This window comes from Emiliania huxleyi (genome assembly GCF_000372725.1).
Source record: "Emiliania huxleyi CCMP1516 unplaced genomic scaffold EMIHUscaffold_9, whole genome shotgun sequence".
NCBI classification, from domain to species: domain Eukaryota; phylum Haptophyta; order Isochrysidales; family Noelaerhabdaceae; genus Emiliania; species Emiliania huxleyi.
Window position 1 is genome coordinate 308,171 of NW_005195301.1, and position 25,936 is coordinate 334,106.

The following is a 25,936-nucleotide window of genomic DNA, read 5'->3' on the forward strand; positions in this document are numbered from 1 at the left end:
CAGGCTCCCGCTACAGCGCCGTACGTACGCGGTTCCGTGGTTGCAACGCACATGACCCAGGGACACACTCCTCCGGACGAGAGAGAGCTACACGTACACCACGCGCGTCAATGCGTCCGGCCGGTCGCCCGTGTGTCCCCCAAAGCGCTCTCTGACAGGCGCCTGGAGCCCATCAGACCGGGGCCGGCACCCCGATGCCGGTGCCCTTGATCCCCGTAAAGTCGGCGGTGTTGACGCCAACCGAGTCGGTGAAGAGGGCGTTGTGCACGGTTGACTCCAGGAAGGACGCCTGTGTGTGTGTGTGTGGTGTGGGGGGGGGGGGGGCACGTTGCAGACGTCGCGGCTTCGCGCTTCCGCGCGGTGGCGCGTTGGCTGCGGCGGCGGTGCTGAGGAGCTCGACTACCGAGGGCGACTCTCGGCTCGCGGCACCTCGGTGATTGTGGCGCCCATGAAGTTGCTCTCGTTGAGCGTCGACATCGAGAAGTCGGCGCGGGTGAGGTCGCAGCCTGAGAAGTCGACTCGCGGGGCGATGACGGAGGCGAAGGCGCCCTCGACCGCCTTTGCGGTCTGGAAGGAGGCGCGGGTGAGGTTCGCCGCCTCGAACGTGACCATGTTGAGCGTCAGGCCGGAGAAGTCGGCGCCGAAGAGCTTGCAGCCGTCAAACGCAACCTTGGGAGCGGCGCGGGAGGGGCGGGCGGTCAGCACACGGCGGTGGGGGCGGGCGGGGGGCGCCCTCTGCGCGAGGAGGCGCCTCGCGCAGGGTCACTCCCTTGAAGACCGCGCCGAGGAAGTCCGCGCCCGAGAAGTCGGTCGCCGTGGCGGTGCAGCCGGTGAGGTCCGCCCCCTTGAAGGAGGCGCCCTCGAACGCAGTGCCGGCCAGGGTCGCTCCGGCGAGGTAGGCGCCGTCGAAGTTGGTTCGCATCATCTCGGGGACGTTGTCGGTCTTGAATCCGGCCATGTTTGCGCCTGTAGCCGCCGGAGCCGACGCGGTGTCACGGTGGGCAGAGGCGCGCGCCACTCGCCCACACGCCCCCCCCTCCCGCCCATCCGCACCCGTGAACTTGGCGTCGGCCGCCTTGGCCTCCCGGAGGCTCACGTTCTTGAAGACGGACGACGAGAAGTCGGCCGTCGTAAGGTCGCCTGTGCCGCAAGGGGGGGAGCAGGCCGTCGAGAGGCGCGGGCCGTCGGTGCTGTCCAGCCGTCGGCAGGCGAGGTCTAGCTGATGGAGAAGGTTGCGCCGGAGAGGTCCGCGCCGGTGAAGTCTGCGGAGCGGGAGGGCGAGCGTTACAGCTGCTGGGGGCAGGGGAGGGCGAGCGGGAGAGGGTAGCGCGAGGCATATGCGAGGCATATGCGAGGCAGGGAGCCGGAGAGTTGCGGGTGGGCGGCAGCGGCATCGCGGCATGTGCCAAGGCCGAGAAGGGCGAGGGACAGGAAGAGGGACAGGAAGAGGGACAGGAGAGGGGCTGGCGTGAGGGGGAGAGTGGGCAGGGGAGGAGAGCGAGACAGGGTAAGAGTGCTGTGTGGGAGAGAGCAGGTCGGAGCTGTACTAGGGGCCACTGGAGTTGGGCGCGCGCGCGCTTGCTCCCACGGCCATCGCCTCGGAGAACTTAGCGCCGGCGAAGTTGGCTCCGATCAGCTTGGTGCCGCTGAGGTCGACCTGCTCGCAGGCGGCGGTGTGAAGCGACGCTGCCCACAGCTTCGACCCACAGCTTGGGCCGGGGGGAGGGTACTCGGCTTCGCGCGGCGGGCTGGCGCGCGGAGAGACGAGAGCGAGGCGCGGAGACACAACGGCGAGGGGCGGCGGGAGGGAGAGAGTCCGCGAGGCACGGCACGCGGGCAACGCTCCAACACACCTTCTCGATGGTCATCCTGCTGAAGTCCATGCCGCTGAAGTCCTGCCGTGCAGGCCGTCGACATCTCAGTTGCAGGTGTGGCGGGGGTGGGGGGGGGGGGCCTCTTCGAGTGGCGCGGCGAGGGGTGTGGTGCGAGAGGAGGAGGAGCCTGCATGGTCAAGTCGAAGCAGGCGCCCGTCTGAGGGAAGGTGCCGCCCGGTTTGATGTGCTGGGCGCACGTGTGCGTGCTTCCGGACGGCGAGACCTGCCGCGGGCGGGTCGGGAGAAGAGGGTGGTGGCGGGGAGGGGTGATCAATTGAGCTGGGGGGGGGGGGGGGGGGGGGCTCGGGACGGGCGCACCATCATGCGCTGCGTGACTGAGCGGCCCGCAGCCCCTGGAGGCGGGGGCACGGCGCCCGGGGCTGGCGCTGTGTGCGCGGGGGCGACCAGCCCGGCCCCCCACGCAGGGGCGGCCGGCACGGGCGTCGGGGTGGCCGGCACGAGCGTCGGGGTGGCCGGCACGGGCGTCGGCGCGGGCACTGCCCCTGCCGCAAGCCTCGTAGCCAAGGGCGCGGTCTGGCTGCGGCTCACAGCCTCCTTACACCAGCACACCGACGGGACCCCGACCGGCGAGGGCACTGTGTGGTGGATCTCCGACTCGTGCAGCTCACAGCGCGTGACGGCGCCCAGAGATGCGATCGGCTTGATGGTCGACAGCTCGTAGGCCTTGCACTTGGCGCTCTGCGCGCAGAGCCCTTGGCATTGTTGCTCCGTGACGTCCCACTTTTCTGTGTAAATGCCGTACTCGCCGTGCGCAGTGACGCAGTACCCGTCGGTCTTGCCGCCCCGGGGCGCTTTCCAGGTTGCCACTGCCGCGGCCGAGACCGGCGACGCGACCTGCGCGACGGCGCTGGACACGAGGGCGAGCATCTTGGTTTGAAAATCTGTGTCTGTGGATCCCGCACCCGACCTATTCCGGGCGCCGTTCACGCGAGCAACGAGGGGGTTTCCGACATCCTGTCGGAAACTGGACAGAAGCGCGCAAGAAGGCGCTTCGTTATCTACCGCAAGAGACCCTGCGCATAGTCATAAAGTTGAGTTCAGCGCGCGTCAGAAGCCATTGCTCGCTTCCGATGGAGAGAGATTTTTTTGAAAACCAACAAGAAATCACAACTCACAGTGATTTTGGCTCGGCAGCTTGTCAGCCCTCAGCCGAAGCTGGGGCCGGTCCCGTAGCCGAGAGAGCCCGCGTCGATGAGTTCGACGCGGTCGGGAGGCCTTGCGGAGAGGCCAGAGAGTTGGAGAGAGAGCGACCGCTGTACTTCATGGTGTCATCAGGTGACCGGCTGATAAGCCAGAGGTCGATACACTCTGGACGAGCCATAGGATGCCACGAATTCCTGAATGATGGTCCTGTCACATTCGTGTTCCGAGTTGTTGGGCGCAGGGAGGCAGCATATCAGGCACCAGTCTTCTGGACAGCTTGACAGCTGCAGCCGCGGTGGCAGAGACCAGAGTCGGCCGCAGCTCGAGCCAGCAGCTTTTGGCTGCGGGATCGAATCGCGGAAGGCTCATGCCCTCGCGGAGCGACGCGGGTCGAGCGGCGCGCGCGTGTGCGAAATGCGACAACAGACGACAGACGACAGACGCCTGAGCGCTGAACGACTGAACGACCGTCGCTTCCGAGGCCCAAATACCAGCGCATCGCCGCCTGTGCAAAGATCAAGGCAGAAACAGTGCAATCTCGCGCTCACCACAATAGTAGAGAGGGGCATCGGGCCAGAGCGTGATACACGCACCAGGGGACCAGGTAAGGGTCGGGATCACAATATTGTGAGTGCCTCACAATATAAATTTTCTCGGATAGATATCACGCGGCTGACCACCAACTCTCCGCCAAACTCTGCTGTAACTCATTGAACTCTTGATGCTGGGGCTGACGTCAGGGGGGGAGTGGGGGAGCGGGGAGCAGCTCCCAACAGGGTCATGTTGAAACAGCCTTGCTGAGCGTAACTTTTCCAGGTGAAGGTAACGCAATGAGTTGACGAAAATCAAGAGGCTGCGCCTAATATAAAGTTGCCTAAAATAAAGTTACGCTTCCTGCATTGGTTCTGCGGCACCGATTAGTCGGCGCGTCTTGTACGCAGCTGGGTGCAACTAACGAGGTGACCCCGGCCGCGCGCGTGTGGGTGTCAGGTCACACACCCTCACCCAGGCGCACAGTGCACAGGTACAGGTACAGGTGAGGTGGCCCCGCTCTTTTTCTCTGATTTCTCTTTCACTATACTGTACGGTGCTAAAGGAAGTTCCTACTTCCCGAGAGAGCGATCGTCTTCGTCGCACGTGTGTGGTGTGTGACCATGACCTTAAGAGCGACCAGTGACGACTGACGTATATTTTTTCTGCACAGATTCTCTCCATTCCTGGGGCCGCGAGCTGGCGCACCGAGGGTCTTTCTTTTTTAGCCACACACACCCCGGTAGAGGGTACACGACGAATTTTGGCTGTAAGAGTCGCTCGATTCACACGCTCGCGGCCTCGACGAGCACCCGCTCGCACACGCACGCCCCGGTGTCCACGACCACGCCGACGCAACCGTCCGTGTCTGCGCACGCCGCCGCAGCGACCGGTGCGAGCCGCACCCCCTCCAGCCCGGCCCACCAACGCTGCACCTGGCGGTGGGGGACGCCGGGCGGCTCAGGGTAGCGCTCGATAGGGCCGCTGCAGCGGGAGGCGCCTGCGCGCGAGACACCGGGCCGGCTCGGCGATCTCCAGCCGCGGCCGCCCACGCGCGCTCAAACGAGGCCGCGCTGCCGGGCGGGAGAGACGCGTTGAGTCGCCGCTGCGCCGTGCGCGTCGTCGGGTCGAGCAGCCTAACCCTCGACGTCATCTCGGGTCATCTCGCGTCACCTGCAGCCCCGCCGCGCCGTCGGGCCGGCTCCTCCGGTTGCCCGGGTAGGCGGTGCCGCTCAGCGCGCCGTGCGGCGGCGGGGCGGTGCCGTTGCCGCCGTCGCCAAGGGCCCAGACCACGGGCCAGCCGTGCGAGTCTGCGAGTCGCCTCAGCCGCGCGCCGTCGGCGGAGCCAAAGAGCGCGCCGAAGAAGGGGAGGACGAGCTTGATGTCGTCGGGCCGCGGGTTGCCGAGCAGGTTCGCCTCCCAGTAGCTGCCCGCGGAGAGCTCGGTCGCGTTGGGCGCGTCGCGGTGCGGGGGCGAGAGCTGGGAAGAGTTCGTTCGTGAGAGTGTCACGGCTCGCTGCCGCGTGATCAGCTATCTCGGATCTAGATATCACGGCTCGCTCACCGCAGAGCGCGCGATCAGCTCCGCGGCCGACTGCGCGAGGGAGCGGCGCGGCAGCCGCCCGCCGCGGCTCCCGTCGCCGCCCCAGCTCCCGAGGCCGCGGTACAGGACATGGTCAAAGTGGTCGAGGGTGCCGACGGGGGCCATCGGGTAGGAGCAGTCGAGGTTGAAGCGTGGAGGGCCGTACGTGTCGTTGCACGACGCCTCCCAGATGCCGGTGTCGATCGGCGCGATCTCGACCATCTTGCGAACGCGACTCGTGCGGAAGACCGCGCCGACGTTGCCAAAGAGCGGCGCGCTGCCCGTGTCGAGGCGGCGAATGTTGTGAGCGGCGTACACCAGCCGATTGGCCGCCTCGTCCCAGGTCGGGCGCAGCGGCCGCGCAAAGGGCGGGCAGCCAAAGATGGAGATCTCGGCGATCTGCGGCCCCAGGTTCTTGTAGTGTGCCGACGAAGCGTTGGCGGCGGTGCTGCGCGGGTCGAATGCCCCGGGCGTCCAAACAGGTGACGCGTCAGGCGGCGCCTCGGCCGGCGGGATCAGCTGCGCCTGCCACTGGTTGAGGAAGAAGCCGTACTTTTCGAGCGACGCCATGGAGACATCGACAAACTCTCCAGCGGGCCGGGCCGGGAAGTTGTGGACGATTTCCGCGGCTTTGGCCTCGGCACGCACTCGGTCGAGCAGCCGCTCCGGGCTCAGTTTCGCCGCGGCGGGACAGCACGCGGAAAGCAGGCGGCGGAGCTCTGGCGAAGCAAAGAGCTCCAGGACGCGTGGAGTGGCCGCCGCCGAAGCGGCGGCAGCGGCACGCTCGCTGGCGGCGCGAACAGAGGCCTGCACCGGCGTCTGAACCGGAGGCGTGGGGAACTGGAACTGGTGTTGGCTCGTCATGGGATCACGACAGTCCAGCAGCGGCGGGCCCCAGACCGTTTTGAGAGAATACTCACTCAGCACAAGGTTCACAGCTGAAATGTGGAATATAAGCCAATATACACATTGGAGAATATTGGGATATATTGGCTTATATTGATATATTCCCACTCCCTCCCTTCCTCCCGGGGGCATCTGCGCCCTTTCCGTGTTTCTCCACAGCACCCTCTCGTTTCCTCTCTAAGGAAACTCCGTCCGTGGAAATCAGCTGGTTTGGGCCCAAAATCAGCCAAAGCGGCAAAATACCGGGGTATACCTGGGGGTCCCGTACCATGCGGAATCGACCCTATCCAGTGCTCAAGTGCTCAAGGGCATCTGCGTTTCGTTTCTTTTGCCTCTCTCCTCACACGTCTGGTCATTGTTGTCTGTCGTGGGATCGCTTGTCATGTGAGAGAGTTAAGAAAGAAAGAAAACAGACAATCCAAGGGAGGGATGGGAGGACGGCACGCATGTGAGAGAATAAGAAGTGGCCTCGCGAGCTGGGAATAGGACCGCCGCAAGCAAGCGGCGTGGCGTGGGGCGGTTGAGCATCCCTCCGGGGGGCCCTCTGCTCCGGGGAGGCGTTGTTGGAGGCTAGGACGCAAGCGTCCGTCGCCCTTTTCAAACTCGGGGCCCACTCCGCTACGCTCCGACCCGAATTTGGAGGGCCTAAAAGTTTAAGGTGGTGCTGCGCAAAAAAAAGGGTTTAATATAACAAAATAAAAGTTTTCAAAAGGGGCGCAAGTTACGCGGCGAGGGAAAAGGGAGCAAAGAGGGGCAGCAAAAGGGACAAAAGGGACGCGGTCACGCCAGCGGCTGGCAGCGGCGGTCGGGGCGACCAAGTCGGCGATCCCGCTACGCTCAGAGACAGCGGCGGGTTGGCGTGCGGGGTCGCTGTCCTGTGTCCTCCCAATGCGACTCAGAGGTGCACCGCCGAGGCGTCCAAGGCACTGAAGGCGGAAGCGGGCGCAAGCACAAGAGAAAGGTCACTGCCGCTTGCAATCCCGGAACCGGCACGCGTCGCAGACGGGAGGCTCGGCAGGAGCGTTGCGATGGCGAAAGGAGAAGCACACCAGGCGGGCAACCTCCAGGCCGCGTGCGATGGAGACGGGCCGTTGGCCGTGCCATCACAACTTGTCGTACAGGTCGGGTTCGAAGGTAGCGTGTGGCGCCAGGCGAGCACTACAGGAGGCCGGCCGGAAAGCTATCGGGCTGAAGTCCAAACTTGGGCTTGACATCGGACATGGCGAGCGCATGCAAAGGCAAGGAATGCGTACGGCCGGGCCAGCTGCATGGCTGAGGCGGACTGGGACTGGCGAGATGAAAGGAGTGGCAAGCAGCGGCAAGCCTAATCACCCTGGTAGTGCACCCTGTAGGGCCGCACTCTCCACAAGCACTCTTGATGGGCGGTCTGTGACAGCCTGGTGACAGCATGACAGATCTTGCGTGCATAAGGAGAGCCGTCAAAGCACTTGCACGCCATGCACACATACACACGGTGAAGGCGGCGCCGGTGACTGCCCAATTGAGCTGGTGTTGAGTGAGCGCAGGTTGGATTGTCGTGTGTGCGGCAGCAGGAGGTAAGGTATGAGGAGCTCAAAGCGAGTTGAGAGTTTGCGATGCTTAAAAGAAGTGTTTGCGTGCGGGTCGCCAAATACCGCAGCAAACTAAGCGTGGACGCACTGTGGGTCAGGCTGAGGAGGATAAACGAGAGGACATATGGGCAACGCGCCGGGAGGTGAGAAAAGAATTCTGCAAAGGGGGTGTTCACGGAAAGTGCGCTGCACGTGCTCCAAGCGCGGCGCAGAGGCTGGCCTTGGAGTCCAGACAGACCATGACGGCGTCGAGTGAGGGTCGAGGGGAGCGGAAACACATCGTGACGGCTCCGAGCCGGGTAGATAGATGATGGATGCGCTTGTCGTGCGTGCGGGTAGTCCTTCCTCGTGATCTGTGATCTGTGAGGGTCCGCCCGCAGGCGCATTTTAAAGGGGCGGGGCGCGGGCGCGCGCGGCAGGCCGAGAGCTCTTTTTCGAGATCAGACCTTTCGATGGTTCACGATTTTTCGCTTGACCTCGGTGGGAAATCGCACTATTTAAGGGCAAAAACCGATTTGCTGTGGGGGGCGTGAGTCTTTCCTTCTGTCGCTCCCTCTCCGGTCTCTCCATCATCTTTTCCACCGCGTCTGCCGTGATCTTATTTTGCTCGGGTATCTCCTCCTCCCATGTCGCGTTCGTATCGAGGCCCGGGGTCCCCTCCAGCTTTATCACTCGATTGTCCGTCCTCTCTCGGCCCCAATAAAATAAATAAAACGGGCACGCCAAACGAGGGGTGGGAGAAGGACAGGGTCCCCACCTGCACGAGCAGGATCTTGTGTAAGGACGATCAGGGACACAGGGGAACGGGAGCGGGGAGCGCATCGCGACACGGAGGGGGGCTGGGCAGGGTTCACCCACACGACAGGTCCCAGGGATTCCGCTCTCGTATAGGACAGGTTGCACCCGGCGGCACGGGGGCAGGCGCGGGCCTCCTACTGGTTGCGCTCTCCTAGTTCTCCTGCTCCTGACATCTCGACCCCAGGTGCGTGCCGCTGTTGCGCCGGTTTCTTCCCTCCGAGGTAGAGCGTCCTGGCCTTCCCCTCCACTCGGATGCCCGTCTTGGTTCGCCCTTCTTCGAACGTGTGTTCTGTCATATTACATACCCAACCACACCCAGCCCCGTCCTCGTCCGTCAATCACACCACCCAAAAGCGGAGGTACATCAGGAGCCGCAGCCGGCCTGCTCTATCAGCCCCGCAGCCGCGGTGGCGCGACCGGACCGCGGTCGCTCCAGGCGCCTTTTGGCCCCGGTTCGAATCGCGGTTGGCGCGCGCCCTCGCGGAGCGACGCGTGGCGCGCGACGCGCGCGCGTGCGCGTGCGCGCCCAGCCGAGCCCTAGGCCGTATGCCGTCTGCCTTATTCGGCTCTGGCTTTCTCTTTGCGTTGAGGTGAATTCTCTTGTTGCCCAAGCGTCCTTTGCGGCCGCACACAACGCTCACCCCCCCAGTTTCCCCGACGCGCGGAGCGCGCTACACGCTCTCACTACAGCTAAAGGATGGGCTGCGGGACGTCAAAACAGAAGCAGGAGGCGATGGACGAGATGGACGTCAGCAAACAGTGCGCGCGCGCTCCTGCACTGCCCGCCCCGCCCCGCACCGCCCGCCCACACCCCCGCCCGCATTCACCCCTGACCGCCGCCTCGCAGTGGCGCCGAGTCCCCGTCGTACCACATGTACAACGCTCCGCCCGTACCGGACGAGCCGGCGGTCGCCGCGCCAAGCAGTTCGTAATTTCGTGCGATTCTGCGCCTCACGTCGCACCGGAGAGGACTGTGTCGCACGCCTCTGCTCTGTGGGTGGGATGGGAACGGCGGTCTCGTGAAGCGCAAGGTTGAACACGCATCATCTCTCGACTCTCTCGCGGCCGCGCGCGGGTGTCCGTCCGTCTCTTTTTTATTCCGCGCCGCGGTGTACACTTGTGCATTTGAGAAGTTCAAGCCTTCTCGGTTCCCGCGTGAATGCTCTGGGACGACAGACTAGCCTTGCGCTGTGCCACACGCTCTGAGTCGACACATGTTCACCCCTATAGATCGCGACACACCATAAAAGTGCACACAACCTTCGGTGCGGTGTGCGTGCGCGGCGTGCCGCGTGCGCGGGGAGCCCGCGACACCGGCGCACACGCACACACACAACTACAACTCAGAGGCTCGCGACGCCGCGCCGTTCGCGGGCCGGTCGGCGCTGCCACCCGCCCTCTCACCGGCCGAGCCGCTCGTCCGCCTCGCCCTTGGCCTCCGCCTCCCGCAGCGTGTACCCGAGCACCAGCTGGTACATGCAGAGCGTGCGCATCTTGTCCTGCTCGATGGTCACCTGGTCGTCTCTCTCGAGGTCTCGCTCGCCCCCGTCCTCGTCCGGGACCTTGAAGATGTACTTGACCACCATCGACATCGCCTCCTTCACCTCGGCCGACATGCCGCGCGTCAGCACCGCCAGCTGCGCCTACGGGGCAGGGCTCCAGGACGGCTGCGAGCCGCGCCCCTCCCCTCCTGCGCGGGCGGGCTCCGCCGCGCCTCGGGCAGCGCGGCGACGTACGCGGACAGGGAGGTGGAGATGGCGCCGCTCCCCTCCGCCTCCCCCGCCTGCAGCTGGCCCAGCTCCGAACGCAGCGCCTCCGCCTCGCCGCGCAGCTGCTCCATGTACGCGGCCGCGTCGACCTCAACCTCGCGCCCGCCGTCGAGGGTGACGACGACAGTGCCGCTCACGTTGGGCGGCGAGGCGGTGCCCGCCGCTGCGTCCAGCGCCGGCAGCGCCGCGCCGAAGGCAGACCCGCCCTCCCCCTCCAGCGCGCCGAGCGCAGCCGAGAACTCGTCCCACGCGATCCGGCCGTCGCCGTCGGCGTCCATGAGCTTCATGAGCGCGCGCGCCTCGTAGGGCGGCGGCGCCTCGCCGCCGTAGACGGACGCGAGCAGCGCCTCCACCTCCGGCATCTCGATGTACCCGGAGCCGTCCGCGTCGAGCCGCTCAAACGCGGCGCGGAAGTCGGCGGGCTCGCGTGAGCGGATCTCGAGCAGGTCTCGCAGGGCGGTGGCGTACTCGGCGTTGCGCAGCATGTAGCCCGTCACCTGCAGCTGCAGCATCAGCGCGGCGAGCCGGTCGCCCGTCGTCGTCACGCTCGAGTCGAACTGCAGCGTCGGCAGCGCGCCGAGCAGCGCGACGACGGCGTCTTGCATTGCCTGCTGCACGCGCGGCGCCGAGTCGGCGAAGAAGTCGCGCAGCAGCCGCTGCGGCGGCTTCTCGGTCGCGATGTCAAAGTACGCCTGCGCCGACGTCGCCAGCCCGGACTCCTGGATCTTGGTGATCCGGTCGCGGAGCCGTGCCATCGCGGCGTCGTCGAGGCCGTCGTCGCCGCCGCCGCCGCCGCCGAGCTGCTGCTGCAGGCATACCGCCGCGCGAGGCGCAGCGACGCCAGGCAGCAGCGGTCGGCACAGCACCGGGCCGGCGCTTCCCACCAGGTATGAAGCAGCAGGCGCCACCAGGAAGAACGACATCGCGCAAGTGTCGAAAGAATCTTACAGTAACCACGGGCCCTCAGCGGAGCTGGGAAGAGGACCGCCGCAAGCGGCGTGGCGTGGAGCGGTTGTGCATCCCTCCGGGGGCCCCTCTGCGCCGGGGAGGCGTTGTTGGAGGCTAGGACGCAAGCGTCCGTCGCCCTTTTCAAACTCGGGGCCCACTCCGCTACGCTCCGACCCGAATTTGGAGGGCCTAAAAGTTTAAGGTGTTGCTGCGCAAAAGGGGTCGGACACCGGGCGCAGCTCATGCTAAGAGCTAGAAGAGGAGATAGAGAGAACAACCACCCTGTCCCGTTATTGCGTACACCAACAAACACCACAAAACGCTCTCTCTCTCCTGTCCGCTCACTCAGGGGGGTCACAACTACCAAGTCCCTCGACTAGCTGCCACAGGGCGCAGCTGCCACAGGGCGCAGCTGGAGACGCTCCCCCTCGGCATCCACCCCCACCCGCTCCAGCCCCACTTCTGCTGCCGAGAGAGCTGAATCGAAGCAAGCGTGCCATTGCATCTTGGCGTGCTCCTGGAGCGCGGCTTTCTGCGGCCACGAGCACGGCGGAGTCGGCGTCGTAGCGCGCATCGTTCCCGCTCATCGCCCATTCCTCCCGTGACGTGTGTCGGCCGCGATTCGATGTCGCCACCTTCATCGCCAACGAGGACTCCCTCGACTGCAGGGGGGCTCCGGCGCGGGGAGGGACTCCGCCTGCTGCGCTGGCCGACTGCGCCCTCCTCCTCCATGGGATCGATCCGATTCCGCAGCGGCGGTGCTGCGCGGGAGGCGGCCGCGGGCACGCTGGGCTCGATCAGCGGCTTTCCCCTCAGGTAGCGCGAAAGCACGATTTGGCGGATCTTGGCTTCAATTTTACGAATGTCTTGGGACCAGCTGAAGGCTTGCACGGCGCACATCGCCGGATTCGTGCACGGTATTCGGATTTTGGCTATTTGCTCGTGTGGGGGTATATCGCAGATTTGTCAATGGTACCGCGTCTGCGACGCGGGCGCCTTGCGGGCAGAGCCCTTAGCCACCCTTTTATCTTGCGCGGTCACAACAAAACTCCCTCGCACAACACTGGGCACGGGACTGGCGCGCACTGGTGTCGAAAGAAATAACTTATTTCCCTGCGCGGAGCTGGGAATAGGACCGCCGCAAGCAAGCGGCGTGGCGTGGAGCGGTTGAGCATCCCTCCGTCCGGGGGCCCCTCTGCGCCGGGGAGGCGTTGTTGGAGGCTAGGACGCAAGCGTCCGTCGCCCTTTTCGACATCGTCTGTGCGCTGCTAGCTCGCTCGCGCTGTTGAAAGAATTTACGGCAAGTGCGAAAGAAATAACCAGCGGCTTCCGCCTCTTCTGGCGTGTGGTGGCGGCGTGCCGTCCTCCCATCCTCCCTTGGGTTGTCTGTTTTCTTTCTTTCTTTCTTTCTTTGGGCACACCTACCGGCACATGGATCATGGTGAGGATGGAAACAGAAAACACCCAGTTCCTTACCAGCTCAGTAACCAGAGATGTATGTGGTTCGCGCGTTCATGGCCAAGATTATTGCGCTGAAAAAATCCCGGAGTGCGGAGAGACTTCCACCTAAAACGTCTTATGGCACAAAACCCGAACAGACCGCTCGACCTAGTCTACACCACCTCCCCCAGTCACTGTCAGACACCTACGCTCCATTCGGAGAGCTCTGCAAAGAAACAGGCTCCATCGAGCTCCACACGAAACTGATAGACGTCTTCAAATCACACAACGTCTGGAACGACTTCAACGGAAACCACGGCCCCTCTTCCCAAAACTCCCCCTGACTACCCACGGCCACGCGCCACGGCTCAACCGGGTTAAAGCAAACAGGCACCGCACCCCCCCCCCCCAAAACCCCCACACACCTGCCGTACGAAGAGGTACGAATAGCCGGACACAGGAACGGCACAGCTCAACGGTAGAAATCCCACACACGAACTCACCTCTCGCACAAACAGGTTCCCAGAGCCGGACGCAGGAACGGCACAGGCCAAAACACACCCACACCTGACGCACGAACAGGTACGAACAGCCGGACGAAGGAACGGCAGAGACACACACCCAGCCGGGGCAAGACAGAAGGCCGTCGAGGGGAATGGGAGTTCGCAACTAAACGGCCGAAGCGTATCACTCCAGTTCACGCTCGCCGAGCCAAACCGCCTACCTGCAAGCTGGGCTCCCGCGCTCGCGAGCCTGGCGCTGCGAGCCGTGGGCCCCGGGGGCGACACACATATATGCCGCCCCGCGCGGCCGCAGCGTCCAGCGCAAGGCCTCGTCGTCGTCCTGTCCCCGCGGCGTCTCCGGACCAAAAGAGGCAGCGGCTCCTCGAGGCGGCCGAGCGTCGTCGACGGTCGGCGGCCGAGGCCGAGGCCGAGTCGGGCGGCGAGTCTGGCGCGACAGTGCCGGGCACCTCGACGGCGGCGCAAGGGCTCGAGCTCGCTTTGGACGCAGGGTCGCATGGGCAGCACGCTGGCCCCCCTTCGCGGATCGCGCTCCCTCCCGGTGCGGTGCTGACGGTCGGTCGCGACACCGCCTGCGACGTGACTCTCACTGCCCAGCACATCTCGCGCCAGCACGCCGTGCTCCGCGTGGCGGCATGCGGGCGCAGCGTCCGGCTCGAAGACGTCTCGCGGAAGAATGGCTGCCGCGTGGAGCAGCCCGGCGGGGACGAGGCCACCCTCCTGCGGTCGACGGCCCACGAGGTGTCGGCCTGTCAGCTCGGAGACGGCGACTTCCTCACTTTCGGCCTCTCCAGCGCGCCGCGGTCGAACGAGTGTTCCTTCCGCTACACCGTGCGTGCTGTCGCGGCCGCTCCCGCAGCCACCGCCCGCGTCGCCGGCGCGGCCACTCCAGTATCCACAGCGCCTGCCGCGCCCACTGCGCCCGCCGCTACCGCCGCGCCCGCCGCTACCGCCGCGCCCGCCGTTACCGCGGCTCCCGCCGATACCGCCGATACAGCCGCTACCGCCGAGACCGCCGATACCACCGCGCCTGCCGCTACTGCTGCGCCTGCAGCGCCCGCCGCTACCGCCGCCGCTGCCGCCGCGGAGGCGACGGTCGATGGTGGTTGCATGGAGCCGGACCGGCCGGGCGGCAGCGGTCGCGACATGAACCGCGAGGAAGGGCAGGCGCCTCCGGCCCCGGAGCCCTCGGAGGCAGTGACGACCTCACAGATCGGGGTGGCGGCGGCTGATGCAGCGAACTCGAGCAAAGCTGACGACCGCGCCGTGGCGAGCGGCGGCGGCGAAGAGCGCGGCGCCGAGAGCGACGCGAGCGACGCGAGCGAGGCGAGCGACGCGAGCGACGGCGTCACTTTTGTCTGCGTCGGGAGGCGATCGGTGGGCGCGACGCTCGCACACGCGAGGTACGACTGCGAGGTGGTCCCCTTTGAGGAGGGGCGCGAGGAGGAGATGTGCCCCTCCTGCTGGTGCGGCGCTTGCGGCGTGCCCGCCGCCGAGTGCCCGGACTGGCCTTCCCACTGCAAGACGACCCGCGCCGCAGCGATGGCGTGCCACGCGGCTGCGCGGACGGAGTCGCTGCGGGCGCGCCTGCAAGCCGTGCCGCGGCCGCCACCGCTCGATCCCGGCTGCTCGGCGGCGCGGCTGATGGCGGAGCCGCGCTGGGGGCCGATGCGCTTCACCGCTCTCTCGTGGCTGGCCAACTGCGGCAGCGCGGAGGAGGGCGTGTCCGCCACCGTCTCTGCCGTCCACGGCGTGAGCGCTCCGGCCGCGCAGGCGCTGCTCGCCTCGCTGCAATCCCTCGGGGAGGTGATCGCCCTCCCGTCGCTCGGCTTGCACGTGAGGCCGGGCACCAACATTGACGTGCCGCCGGCGCCACCAGCGCCGCTCTTCCCACTGCCGCCGCAGCCTCAGCCGCCGCCGCCGCCGCAGCCCCGCCCCGCAGCCGTGCTGCCTCACGATGTCGTGATGCAGATGCTCGCTTCTGCACCAGAGCCGTGAGCCCTATGCTGAGAGTGTGCGGTTCACCGCTGTGACGTGCGTCCCGGGAGTGCGCTGAGCGAGACATGTCTCTCTGTGAGAGAGATACGGGGAAGGGACGAGCTCTGAACGTGAAAGTAGCACAGACATGTCTCGCGCTGCACCGAAAAAAGAACTTTTTGTAAATACGCAGTACGAAAAGTGTGGACACACGCTCGAGAGACCCCTCCCGCGTGACTTTAGTCTAAAGAGCCGCGGCTAGCTCATACCGTATAGGGGAAGTGGAGAAAGTGCTCGCCTCAGGCTCTCTCAGCGGGAATCTGACCCGGTGGCTCTCCGTCGCCGCTCGTCGCGTCGGGCCTTCGCGGCCTGCGCCGCCTCTGCTTCGCTGTGCACCGCCTGTGCTTTGACCGCGTCCGCGACCGGCTTCTCGGGCGTGCCTTGGTCCGCATCCACCCTCGGCTCTTCTCCCACGTCCAGGCTGCCCTGCCGCCGCCGTTGCCGCCGTGTCGCCTGGGCCGCACGCGTGTCGTCCGCCTGCTCAGCCTCAGGGTGTTCTACTGCCGTCGCTCCACCACCCTCACTTCCGTCCCTGTTCCCGCCTTGCTCGCCCGCCACTGCCCGCTTCGGTCGCCCATCATGTCCGTCGTCGTCGTCCGCGGCGCCTTTTGCAAAGGGAAGCGCCTTCCGGAAGCGCGCGCCGAGGGAAGGGGGGTCCTCCGCCGATGTGGGCGCATCGCCCTGCTCTGCGCGCCGGGAGGATGCGGCGCACCACTCGAGTGCCTGGCCGTTGGGAAGAGGGCAGGGATATGACGTGCGGGCCACTAGGGATAGGCTTGAGAGTGTGGGCGGACCTGGGCCAGGCCGTCTCCGCGGAGTGCCGAGACACCGATGCACTGGCAGTGGCGATCGCGGACTGTGTTGAGGTAGAGAGCTGCCTCGATTTCGGGCGCGGGCGCCGCGCTGGCCCGATCTTGCTTATTTGCGACCACGAGCAGGGGCGCACCGCCGAACACCGGGTTGTCCAGCACGGCCTGCAGCACGCGAGGTCAACAGGGTCTGAAGAGTGCCTGGAAGAGTGTCGATCGTGTCTCGGAGGCGTCACGGAAGTGCTATCGCGCGTTGCTCCTGCAATTCCCGCGCCGCCTCGAGGAGCCGTCGCCGGTCACAGGCATCAATCACGTAGAGGATGGTGACGCCGCGCAGCAGCGGCGGAATGCGCCCCGCGAGCTGCGCCTCACCCGCGCCCGCGCTCCGTCCGCCGGCGTAGCTGGCCCAGTACTGCCGCAAGTCCTTTGCACCACCGACATCGACAAGCTCAAGAGGGGTTCCGCCGACGGCGACAGAGCGTGAAGCGACGCCACGAGAGGGCAGCGTCGTGCGCACGTCCTCGCCGCACACGCGCGCAGCGATAGAGCTCTTGCCAGAGCCGTCGATACCGAGCAGCAGCACCCGGTGGGGCTGGTAGCTGGTGGCCGCACCCATGACGCGACGATGTAACCGTCAAAAGCTCGAAAAACCCGAATTAGTGTAGGTGTCTAGAAGGCGTATTCGGTTGCAAAGCTACACATACTTTCTTGTATTTATATATTATTTTTTAATTTTGACCGCGCAAGATAAAAGGGTGTCCTAAGGGCTCTGCCCGCAAGGCGCCCGCGTCGCAGACGCGGTACCATTGACAAATCTGCGATATACCCCCACACGAGCAAATAGCCAAAATCCGAATACCGTGCACGAAGTGGGCGATGTGGGATGCAAGCCTTCAGCTGGCACATCCGTAAAATTGAAGCCAAGAACGTCCGCCAAATCCGTGCTCTTTCGGCGCAACTTGAGGGGAAGCCGCTGATCGAGCCCAGCGTGCCCGCGGCCGCCTCCCGCGCAGCAGCGCCTCTGGGGACGACACGCTGCGGAATCGGATCGAGCCCATGGAGGAGGAGGGCGCAGTCGACGAATGGGAGGAGAGGGCGCAGTTGACATTGTCGTGTCTGACTCAGAGGAGGAGTTGGAGGTGCCAGCCATGGGTGCTCCGGCAACCTAACCTGATCCAGAAGCTCGCCGACGTTGTCACTCAACGTGCGTCATGCGTGCTCGAGCTTGAGGGAGGAGCTCAGCTAACGCTTCGGCCAGCCCCCCAGCGCCGCCGCCCACCGCCACCCACAAAGCACCTGCTCTACTATCCCGTACCTGGCTGGCTGATGCTCACCCCCCCCGCTCCACTTTCCCCTGATCATGCCCGTGATAGCACCATCACTGTCGCCGTCCTGGTTTTGAACGTGGCAGCTAGACTCTAGGAACTCGGTAGTTGTGACCCCTCGTGAGTGAGGAGCAGGAGAGAGAGCTTTGTGGTGTTGGTGTGGTTGTCTCTCTATCTCCTCTTCTAGCTCTTAGCATGAGCTGCGCCCTGTGTCCGACCCCTTTTGCGCAGCAACACCTTAAACTTTTAGGCCCTCCAAATTCGGGTCGGAGCGTAGCGGAGTGGGCCCCGAGTTTGAAAAGGGCGACGGACGCTTGCGTCCTAGCCTCCAACAACGCCTCCCCGGCGCAGAGGGGCCCCCGGAGGGATGCACAACCGCTCCACGCCACGCCGCTTGCGGCGGTCCTCTTCCCAGCTCCGCTGAGGGCCCGTGCGTTATTAATTTTTTTAATTGCGCTGGTTCACGGAAGGTGCCACAGCTCGCCCGAGCCTGCAGCACACTTCGTCGCTCTTCCTCGGACTGAGCTACGACTGTGGACTGTGAGAGCTAGGACTGTGAGAGCTAGGACAGCTCAACACCAGGCAGCAGCCCAGGGACTTCTTCGAACGACTGTGCGACGATGGCTTGCTCGGCCCCGAGCTCAACGACTAGCTTGACAACAGGCAGCCCGGGGACTTCTGGTTCGGAGTGGAGCACCCCGTCAGGCGCGTGCTCTCGCTCGGAGAGCACGCCGCAATCGTTGCTCAGCAGCCCGCGTTCCCCGATGCTGGCTTATGTGGACACGACACTCGGGACCTTCTTTCTGCGCCATGGCTGCGACATTGGGTCACCGCTGCTCCGCTCGCTCTCGGCATCATCCTCGCCGGGTGTCTCGACATTGGGTCACACGCTGCCGAGCCCGCTGAGCACCCTGGTCAGAAGTGAAGAGTATTCAAGCTCGGCATCCTGCGGCTCTGAGCCGTCGCTGTCTCGTATCGACATGTCCCTGGGATCCTTCACCCGCCGCTTCGCCCACGAGATTGGCTCTCCTCTCTACCGCTCACTCTCTGCGGCGGTCTCGCCGAGGCCCGAGGGCTCCAAGGCAGCTCGGGCCCCCACCTCGCCAGTCTCGCTCGGCCCAAACCGGCCGGGTGGAGCGGCGGGATGGAGCATTGCAGCCGATCGGGACGGTGCTGTCACGGAGCTGTGCGGCGGCGCCAGCTCGAAGCGGTTTACGCGGAACCTGTCAAGTGGGGGCCTCGATTCAGCGATCGCGGGCCTGTGCAAGGCAGGCCTGGAGGAGCGCGAGGCGGCATCTGCAGATCGATAGGCGAGTAGAGAGAATCTGTTTCACTGAGCGCGCTTCCAGCAGGCAAGAACGCGTGAAGGTTCGTACACTATATCCCCAGCTAGTAGCTGAAGCTAGAGTTGCGGGCACTGAGAGAAGCGGAGAGAGTTTGTGTCATTGCAACGTATGAATGAATGCCCTCTAAACACTAAAGCTGAGATTACATGTGGGGGTGTGTTCTCCTCTCGGCTTGTTGCACGAGTATATGGGACACGATGTCTCAAATATGAGGGGTTTTGACTCCTACCGGCTCCTGACGCTATCCCTGGCAGCTCTAATGACCAGGATCAGTAGTGTTGTGATAGAGGGTGCCCATACTAGCGCAGGAGCTGCCACACTCGCCCGGACCGTCCCCTTCTGGGGCCGGTTCCGCAGCCCGCGAGAGCCGACAGCGGGGCCGTGCCGCGGGTGCCTACTGCCGAGTGCCACAAACACTGCGCCGTCCCGCCATCACCTACAGGCTGTCTTGTGTGATGGTTGGGATGTCCAAACGCCACCATCTTGGCTCTTGCGACCTCAAACCCGCGAGCTGTATGGGTGGTCCTGACGTCGACAGACGCCCGATGACCACGGTGAAGCTGAGCCGGAACGCGTCGACAGGTCTCGTCTGAGCCCGTGGCGGTCGCCGGCTGAGTCGCTGTGCACGGACCGGTACCTCAGGCGTCACCTCCGCAGCCTCAGGTCTCACACTCCACCACCTCCGCCAGGACGCCGTCGGTGGCACGCTCGGCGGCGAGTTTGTGGCAGCTCCATCTCGAGTACGGCGTCGAGCCTACTCACTCCAGTTGGTTCGGCACACTCGGTGGGGTCCACTGAGTGTGCCGAACGCGCGAGCGGTGCGTCCTGGCAGCGCGCGCAGGCTGCGGAGCTGCCACAAACTCGAGACACGCTTTTTGGGACATTTTCGACGCTTTTGTCCCATATACTCGTGCAACAAGCCTCTCGGGCTCGGCGTGCGGGGGTGCGCAGCGGCGGCGCCACTGTGATATATTGCCGACCGATCACGATCCAGCTCTCAAGACGACACAAACTGCGCGTGGGGCCTTTAGGGGCCTAGAGAACACATCCACATGAGCCGATGGGTGAAAGGGAAGACCCGCCCGAGGTCTGATGCTCACCCATTGAGGAAGTGAGGAACTGCTGCTCGGCCCACACCCGGATCCTGCTGAACAAGCAGCTCCTCTTGTAGCTCGATCGGTCACACCGCCATCGCCGCCGACGTCTCAGTGTGAGATGAGGGAGAGGGGGGACGACACTGCTTCTGCAGCGTGCACCTCGATCCTGTACCGTGTGTTTGTTATGACCCCCCCCGATGAGCACACCAGCGAGGGGGGGCGAGACGGTCGAGGGGTCCCGTACCATGCGGAATCGACCCTATCCAGTGCTCCAGTGCTCAGCACACCCGGCTCTCCCTTCCCTAACAATGAAAGTAGCAACGCGGAGCCAGGCACGGTAGGCTAACCTCGGAATGTAAGCGCACTTGGCTTGCTGTCTCCTACACAGCCATCTTACCTAAGGATGGCTGAGCTAGCTGCAGTGCAGCCATAGCCTCCAGGCCGATGGCTGCAATACACACAGGGCAGCCATCCTGAGTAGGGTTGGCTGGAAGCTCGCTGCTGCAGCCATACCGCACGCCCCGGGGCGGGCCCTCATGGCTGAGCTGGCTATATCGCAGCCATCTTGGGTAAGATGGCTGGGGGACAGACATTTCAGCCATCTACTATGGCTGGGGCACACAGTCAGTGCAGCCATCCTCCGGAGCATGGCTGGTGATAATTCGATGGCAGCCGTCCGCCGCCCCCGCCACACGCACAAATGGCTGCGCGCTTGCCGCCCCCGGCCTCGCGGGACGGCTGCCATTGGCTGCGCCATCGAATTATCACCAGGCAGCCATGGCTCTGGAGGATGGCTGCAATCTCTGTGCCCCAGCCATAGTAGATGGCTGAAATGGCTGAAATGGCTGTCCCCCAGCCATCTTACCCAAGATGGCTGCGATGTAGCCAGCTCAGCCAAGAGGGCTCACCTCGAGGCGGGCGGTATGGCTGCGGTAGTGCGTCTCCAGCCATGTCTACTAAGGATGGCTGCCGTGTGTGTGTTGCAGCCATCGGGCTGAAGGATGTGGTTGCACTGTAGCTAGCTCAGCCATCCTTAGGTAAGATGGCTGTGTAGGAGACAGCACAGCCATAGTGCGCTTACATTCCGAGGTTAGCCGGCACGGTAGTTCGATTTGGTCGATTTGGCGACCCTCCGCCGCGAGCCCGCCCCTGCATCCCGGGGGCCCGGCCGACCTGGATCCTCCTGGCACTCCTCGGCTTCCTCCCGACGGTCGGCGGCACCAACCCCGTGCGCTTTGAGTCAGCTCGATCCTCGGCATGCGCATTCTGAGGAGCCGCTCCGACTTCCCCACAACTGCCTGGACAGTACCTTGGCGTATCAGCGAGACACGTACACGAATGTGACCGGCCGGGATCTGTAGCTCGAGGCGGGACGCACGACTTCCCTCTTCAAAACCATGACCGAGACACTCGACCTCGCCCGTACCAACAATTGCGAGCGGCGTCAAAACGGACGATTTGAAGCCGATCAAAGACCTGCTAATTCGTCAGCATATAGTCTTGAAGGCAACAGAACACTTCGGCCGCTTCGTTCTCAACGACAGCGCTCGCACAAGGCCGTCCTCATGGCGGAGGTAGGTGCGATGACGTATTAGACTACATTTGGAGGCAGGAAATGTTGCTGCACCACCAGGACAAGCAAGTCTTCAAAGATCGAGAAGCTGCAACAACTACACAGTGAAAGGCAACGCACGGAGCTACTGATGGGAGCAGTTTTGGTATGCGTCTTCCTCCTCTCTTTCCTAAAAGGGTTGCAGGATTGGCTTCTGCCGCATATCCATGGCGAGGTGCGCAAGGCGTGCCTGTCAGAGCAATCAGAGGGGTGGCCGTTCCCGCAGCACGACTGGTTCGAGTTCCAGTTGTTGTCGACGCCGAGACGGTTGACAACTTCACGGCTTGCCTTCTCCGAAGTCTTACGGAGAGAGAGTTGAGAGAGAGAGATTTTTAGGAGGCCAATGGTCCACAATTCACAACGCTTCCAATATTGATTGTGTACCAGAGAGACAGGTGTGGGAGCTGTGGGAGCGGCCTCTTCAAATCAACTGAGCCAGTTAGTTGGTTAGAGGCGTGTGTGAGTGGTTGCTATTTTCAGTGTATGTAGCAGTGTAGGTAGCTCTTACGTACATTCCCGGAGGAAGGAGCACTGCTGACGGGGGATTGCGATGTCCGATGAGAAGCGATCCGAACGTGGCATTTTCAACGATCGGCGTCCATTCGTCGCAAACACTTGTGTGCCGTTTGCGTCGCTGGCACTAGACGCGCCACGCCTGGAGGGCGGGCCCGGCGCCACATGGCGCCGGGCCGCCGGCCAAACCGTTAGTTTCTCCCAAAAGCTAAAAGCAAACTTGCCAAGTCGCGAAAAGTACGGACGGCTACACGGTGTCAGGACTGGGCACGTAATGACTCTTTCACCCTCCGCCGCGTCGGGCGCGCGACGGCTTCGTCGGCTCACGACAGCCCGTCGTCTCTTCCGGAGACGGACGCAGAGCAATTCGCCCTCAGCGGACCCTGAAACGGCCGAGATCCGTGCGACGTTCGACTCCTTCGACACCGACGGATCAGGAAGCGTGAGTGCCGACGAGCTGGAGGCTATGCTGGGGCAACTCGGGTTTACCGCCGGTGAGGTGGCTGAGATGGTATCGCAAGCAGACACCGACAAGAACGGAGAACTGGATTTCGATGAGTTTCGGACTCTCATCAATGAGGACGGCTCGTACGGCTCGTATGGATACTCGTATGGTGGCTGGCCAAGTGCTTATGGTCCAAGCGAGGCCGAGGAGAAGCAGCTCTTTGACCTGTTCGACACGGACAAGTCGGGTTCGATCGACACGAATGAGCTGTACGCGATGCTGCGCCAGCTCGGCATCGACGCGCGCGTGGCGCAAGTCCAGGACTACCTCGACCGGCTGGACAGTGACCACAACGGCACGCTCGATTACGACGAGTTCAAGGATCTCGCGAAAGAGCTCATGCAGGGGTCGTACGCGTCTTACTACTCTTACGAAGGCGCAGCCCTTCCCGACGAGGAAGCCCTCCGCGAAATTTTCGACGCATTCGACACCGATGGCAACGGTGAAATGGACGCGAGCGAGTTTGGCGCCTCCCTGGAAATGCTCGGCTACGAAGGAGGCGACTCCGACACTCTGCTGCGGGATCTTGACAAAGACTCATCCTCCACGCTGACCTTCGACGAGTGGCGCAAACTCTTCGAGGAGCAGGTAGAGCAGCAGGCCAAGCCTCCGCGGGACGGCTGCAGCGACGATCCGCAGTACAGCTTTGCAGGTGGCGAGCGTTCGGATGGCGCGCCCGCCACATGGCGGTGCAACGACTGGACGGGGTACAACTGTGCCGCGGGCGGCTTTGGAGTCAAGACGGCCGCTGAAATTGGGGCCCTCCTCGAGGCTTGCCCGTCCGCTTGCGCCGACGGCCGGTGCCACAACGCGACGGCGCCGAGTCGGATCCTGCCGGTCAACGGCGCTCGCTTCGAGCTCTCGCAAGAAGGCAAGGAGTGCGGGAGCCCCAACTTGAACCGTGGGCTGTACGGCGGCGCGAGCGCGACGGGCGGGCTGCAGGAGTGCGCCAACGCCTGCTACGCGGCAGACGGATGCACATTCTTTCTCTACGGCCTCGGCTCAAAAGCGGGCCGGTGCTACCAGGAGACGACGTCGGACGAGTCATGCCCCGAGGGCTGGGAGGCCGCCGACTTCAACTTCTACGCGCTGCGCGATCTGGCGCCGCCGTCGCCGCCCAGGCCGCCCATGAGACCTTTGGGCTCGAGGCGGCCACGGCAGCCGTCCTCGCCGCCAAGGGGCGCGACCGCTACTACCGCGGCGGCGGTGGTCAGCGAAGAGAGTGGAGGCATCCAAGAAGGCGGGGGCGGGGGCGGGGGCTTTGGTCTCATGCTGCTGGCCGTCCTCGCCGTCATTGGGGCGTTCGCAGCCTACCGGAAGTGGGCACGCCCTCGAGGCCAGCGCCGGCTCGTTGACGAGAGCATCGCGAACGTCCCGCTCTCATCGCTGGCGGGTGGCGCGCAAGCTGTGGCGCCACCGTTTGCAAACGTCGTCCCGCCGCCTGCTTCTCTGCGCATCTAGTACATTTGCCGGGTGAGCGCGATCGACACTGCTGCCGCGGGGTGCGTAGGCAAGCGTCTCGCGAATCACATGGACATGGGGTGTGCGACTTATTATCTGGGACCTCGCGGGGGTCCGCTAGAGGGGTATTTATTTTCTCCTTTGGGGTAGCCTTTGCTTTCTTTTCTATATTACTCGATAGCGGTCACGCCATAGCTCGCGCATAGGAGCAGGAGGCTAGGCAGAGGCCGCATCGCGTTCGCTGAGCTGTAACAAGTTTGATCCAAAACAAGAACACAAGTTTGGCTCTACTAATATAGCGCGCGGATAAAGCGCGCGCGCCGCGGTGGCGGCGAAATATAATATTATCTCAGAGGAATATAGTGTGAATGCCCGGGAACAGCCCCTCCTGGCCCGAGTGCGGGGCGCGAGGGACAAATAAATTCAAAGGGCATGAAAGTCGTCGAGCTGCTTGATCAGGCCAGTAAAGATGGCCCGCGAGGCAGCCTTCGTGAGTAGGTCGGCGAGCATCACGACGCCGGGGAGGTGTTCGACAGAGATAACGCCACGGCTGACGAGATCGCGAAGAAACTCGGCGGCGCGCAAGATGTGCTTGGTCTTCTTGAAGGCAACGGGATCGAAGGCCATGCCGACGGCGGACTTGCTGTCGCAGTTGATGACGCTGGCGCCGTCGATGGAAAATCCAAGGTCGATCAGTAGCTCACGGATGAAAATCACCTCCTTGGCGGCTAGCATGGCGCCGAAGAACTCTGCCTCGGCACTAGACAGCGTGACGGATCGCTGCATTTTGGAGAACCAGTGGAAGAGACATCCGTAGAAGAAGAACATGCCACCGGAGCAAGAGTACTTCGTGGCCCAGTTTGAATCGACGTAGCTCTCAAGGTTGCGGTTGGAATTCGGCTGCATGACGAGGGCGCGGTCAGCTGTGTCGCGCACGTAGATAAGCACCCGGATGGCGGCTTTAAAATGCGACGGGCCAGGGTTCGTCATAAACCGAGCAAGCTGAGACGCGGAATAAGCAATGTCGACGCGCGTCATATTGGCAAGCCACAGTAGTCCGCCGACGATGGCCATGTAGGCGGTGCGGAATTCGGACATCTCGTCGTATTCAACAGATCCAACGGCGGGCTGATCGTCGGCGGACAGTTCGAGCCCCTCTTCCATAGGCGAGTCGAAGCGGCGTGAGCGGGACCGATCGAAATAGGCGCTGAACTTGGCAACGAGGTCGGCGGCGTAGAGGCCCTGGGACAAGTTCAGGGTCCGTGCGCCGCGGTCACGCGTGATGGCGGTGTTCAGTATCCATTCGAGCTCGCCCTTGTCCTCGGTAGGAAACCGCTTGGAGATGTCGGCAACAAAACGGGCGCGCAGCGTGGGGCAGTTGTCGGCGATGAGTATGTCGTCGACGTAAACTAGCACCCATAAGACAAGATTGCCAGATCGGTAGATATACAGGCACACGTCGATGGTCGAGCGAACGAATCCCCAGGAAACGAGGAAGGAGGTGAGGAGTAGTCCCCACTCTCGCCCTGCCTGTTTGAGTCCATAAAGGCTGCGCCGCAGTTTGCAAACGAGGGAGTTGTTGCCACTGTTGACTCCTGGAGGAACGCGCATGTACAGATCCTCGTCAATGGTCGCCTGTAAATAAGCCTGCCGAATATCGAGAGAAGTCAAATTGTAATCACGGGCGGCGGCGATGGCGAGTACGAGGCGGATAGTAAGGGCCTTGACGACGGTAGCGAAGACGCGATTGAAGTCGACACCATGCTTCTGAGTGTTGCCGTCGGCGACAAGGCGTGCCTTGAACTTGTCGATTGAACCGTCAGCCTTGCGCTTGATTGCAAATACAAAGTGGCAGTGCATGATATTGGCGGCGGCAGGAATCGAAGCAATCGGTACAAGGTCCCAGTGTGAGTGGAGGCACACATGTCCTCAAGGTGTTCTGACCCAAGTTGCCAATTTATCGATAAATCTTTGAGAAATGAATTGTCGATGCAAATGGCGGGCTCGAACGTGCTCGACGAGACCGACTGGACCCATTGTTCAGATCCTTCGGCTCGATTGGGGTTGTGCTCGCACACGCCAGGCGCCCAGGTGGTGGCTGACATACATGGTGCAAGGCTTGTCCATG

The 25,936-nt window shown here is 63.7% G+C and overlaps 5 protein-coding genes across 5 annotated transcripts; 2 read left to right on the top strand and 3 right to left on the bottom strand.

The window, feature by feature from the left end:
* Nucleotides 1-172: 172 nt before the first annotated feature.
* On the bottom strand, nt 173-2,762 carry EMIHUDRAFT_97208 (hypothetical protein; the record flags this gene model as incomplete). The annotated part of the gene is made up of 8 exons (XM_005757669.1): nt 173-289; nt 430-669; nt 767-966; nt 1,054-1,140; nt 1,558-1,657; nt 1,854-1,917; nt 2,072-2,097; nt 2,445-2,762. The coding sequence occupies 8 exons, from the start codon at nt 2,760-2,762 to the stop codon at nt 173-175; spliced, it is 1,152 nt and encodes a 383-aa protein (XP_005757726.1).
* A 7,063-nt stretch (nt 2,763-9,825) lies between these two features.
* On the bottom strand, nt 9,826-10,949 carry EMIHUDRAFT_198939 (hypothetical protein; the record flags this gene model as incomplete). The annotated part of the gene is made up of 2 exons (XM_005757670.1): nt 9,826-10,068; nt 10,158-10,949. The coding sequence occupies 2 exons, from the start codon at nt 10,947-10,949 to the stop codon at nt 9,826-9,828; spliced, it is 1,035 nt and encodes a 344-aa protein (XP_005757727.1).
* Nucleotides 10,950-15,389: 4,440 nt separating this feature from the next.
* ARLX-1 (ARLX, ARF-like GTPase) lies at nt 15,390-16,565 on the bottom strand (the record flags this gene model as incomplete). The annotated part of the gene is made up of 3 exons (XM_005757876.1): nt 15,390-15,863; nt 15,935-16,114; nt 16,209-16,565. The coding sequence occupies 3 exons, from the start codon at nt 16,563-16,565 to the stop codon at nt 15,390-15,392; spliced, it is 1,011 nt and encodes a 336-aa protein (XP_005757933.1).
* A 1,689-nt stretch (nt 16,566-18,254) lies between these two features.
* Nucleotides 18,255-18,584, top strand: EMIHUDRAFT_198943 (hypothetical protein; the record flags this gene model as incomplete). The annotated part of the gene is made up of 1 exon (XM_005757671.1): nt 18,255-18,584. One exon carries the CDS (start codon nt 18,255-18,257, stop codon nt 18,582-18,584), a length of 330 nt encoding a protein of 109 aa, XP_005757728.1.
* A 3,532-nt stretch (nt 18,585-22,116) lies between these two features.
* On the top strand, nt 22,117-22,683 carry EMIHUDRAFT_62444 (Hypothetical protein; the record flags this gene model as incomplete). The annotated part of the gene is made up of 2 exons (XM_005757672.1): nt 22,117-22,430; nt 22,470-22,683. Coding segments are annotated over 2 exons (528 nt in total), but the record flags the coding sequence as incomplete, so codon positions are not given.
* Nucleotides 22,684-25,936: the final 3,253 nt, after the last annotated feature.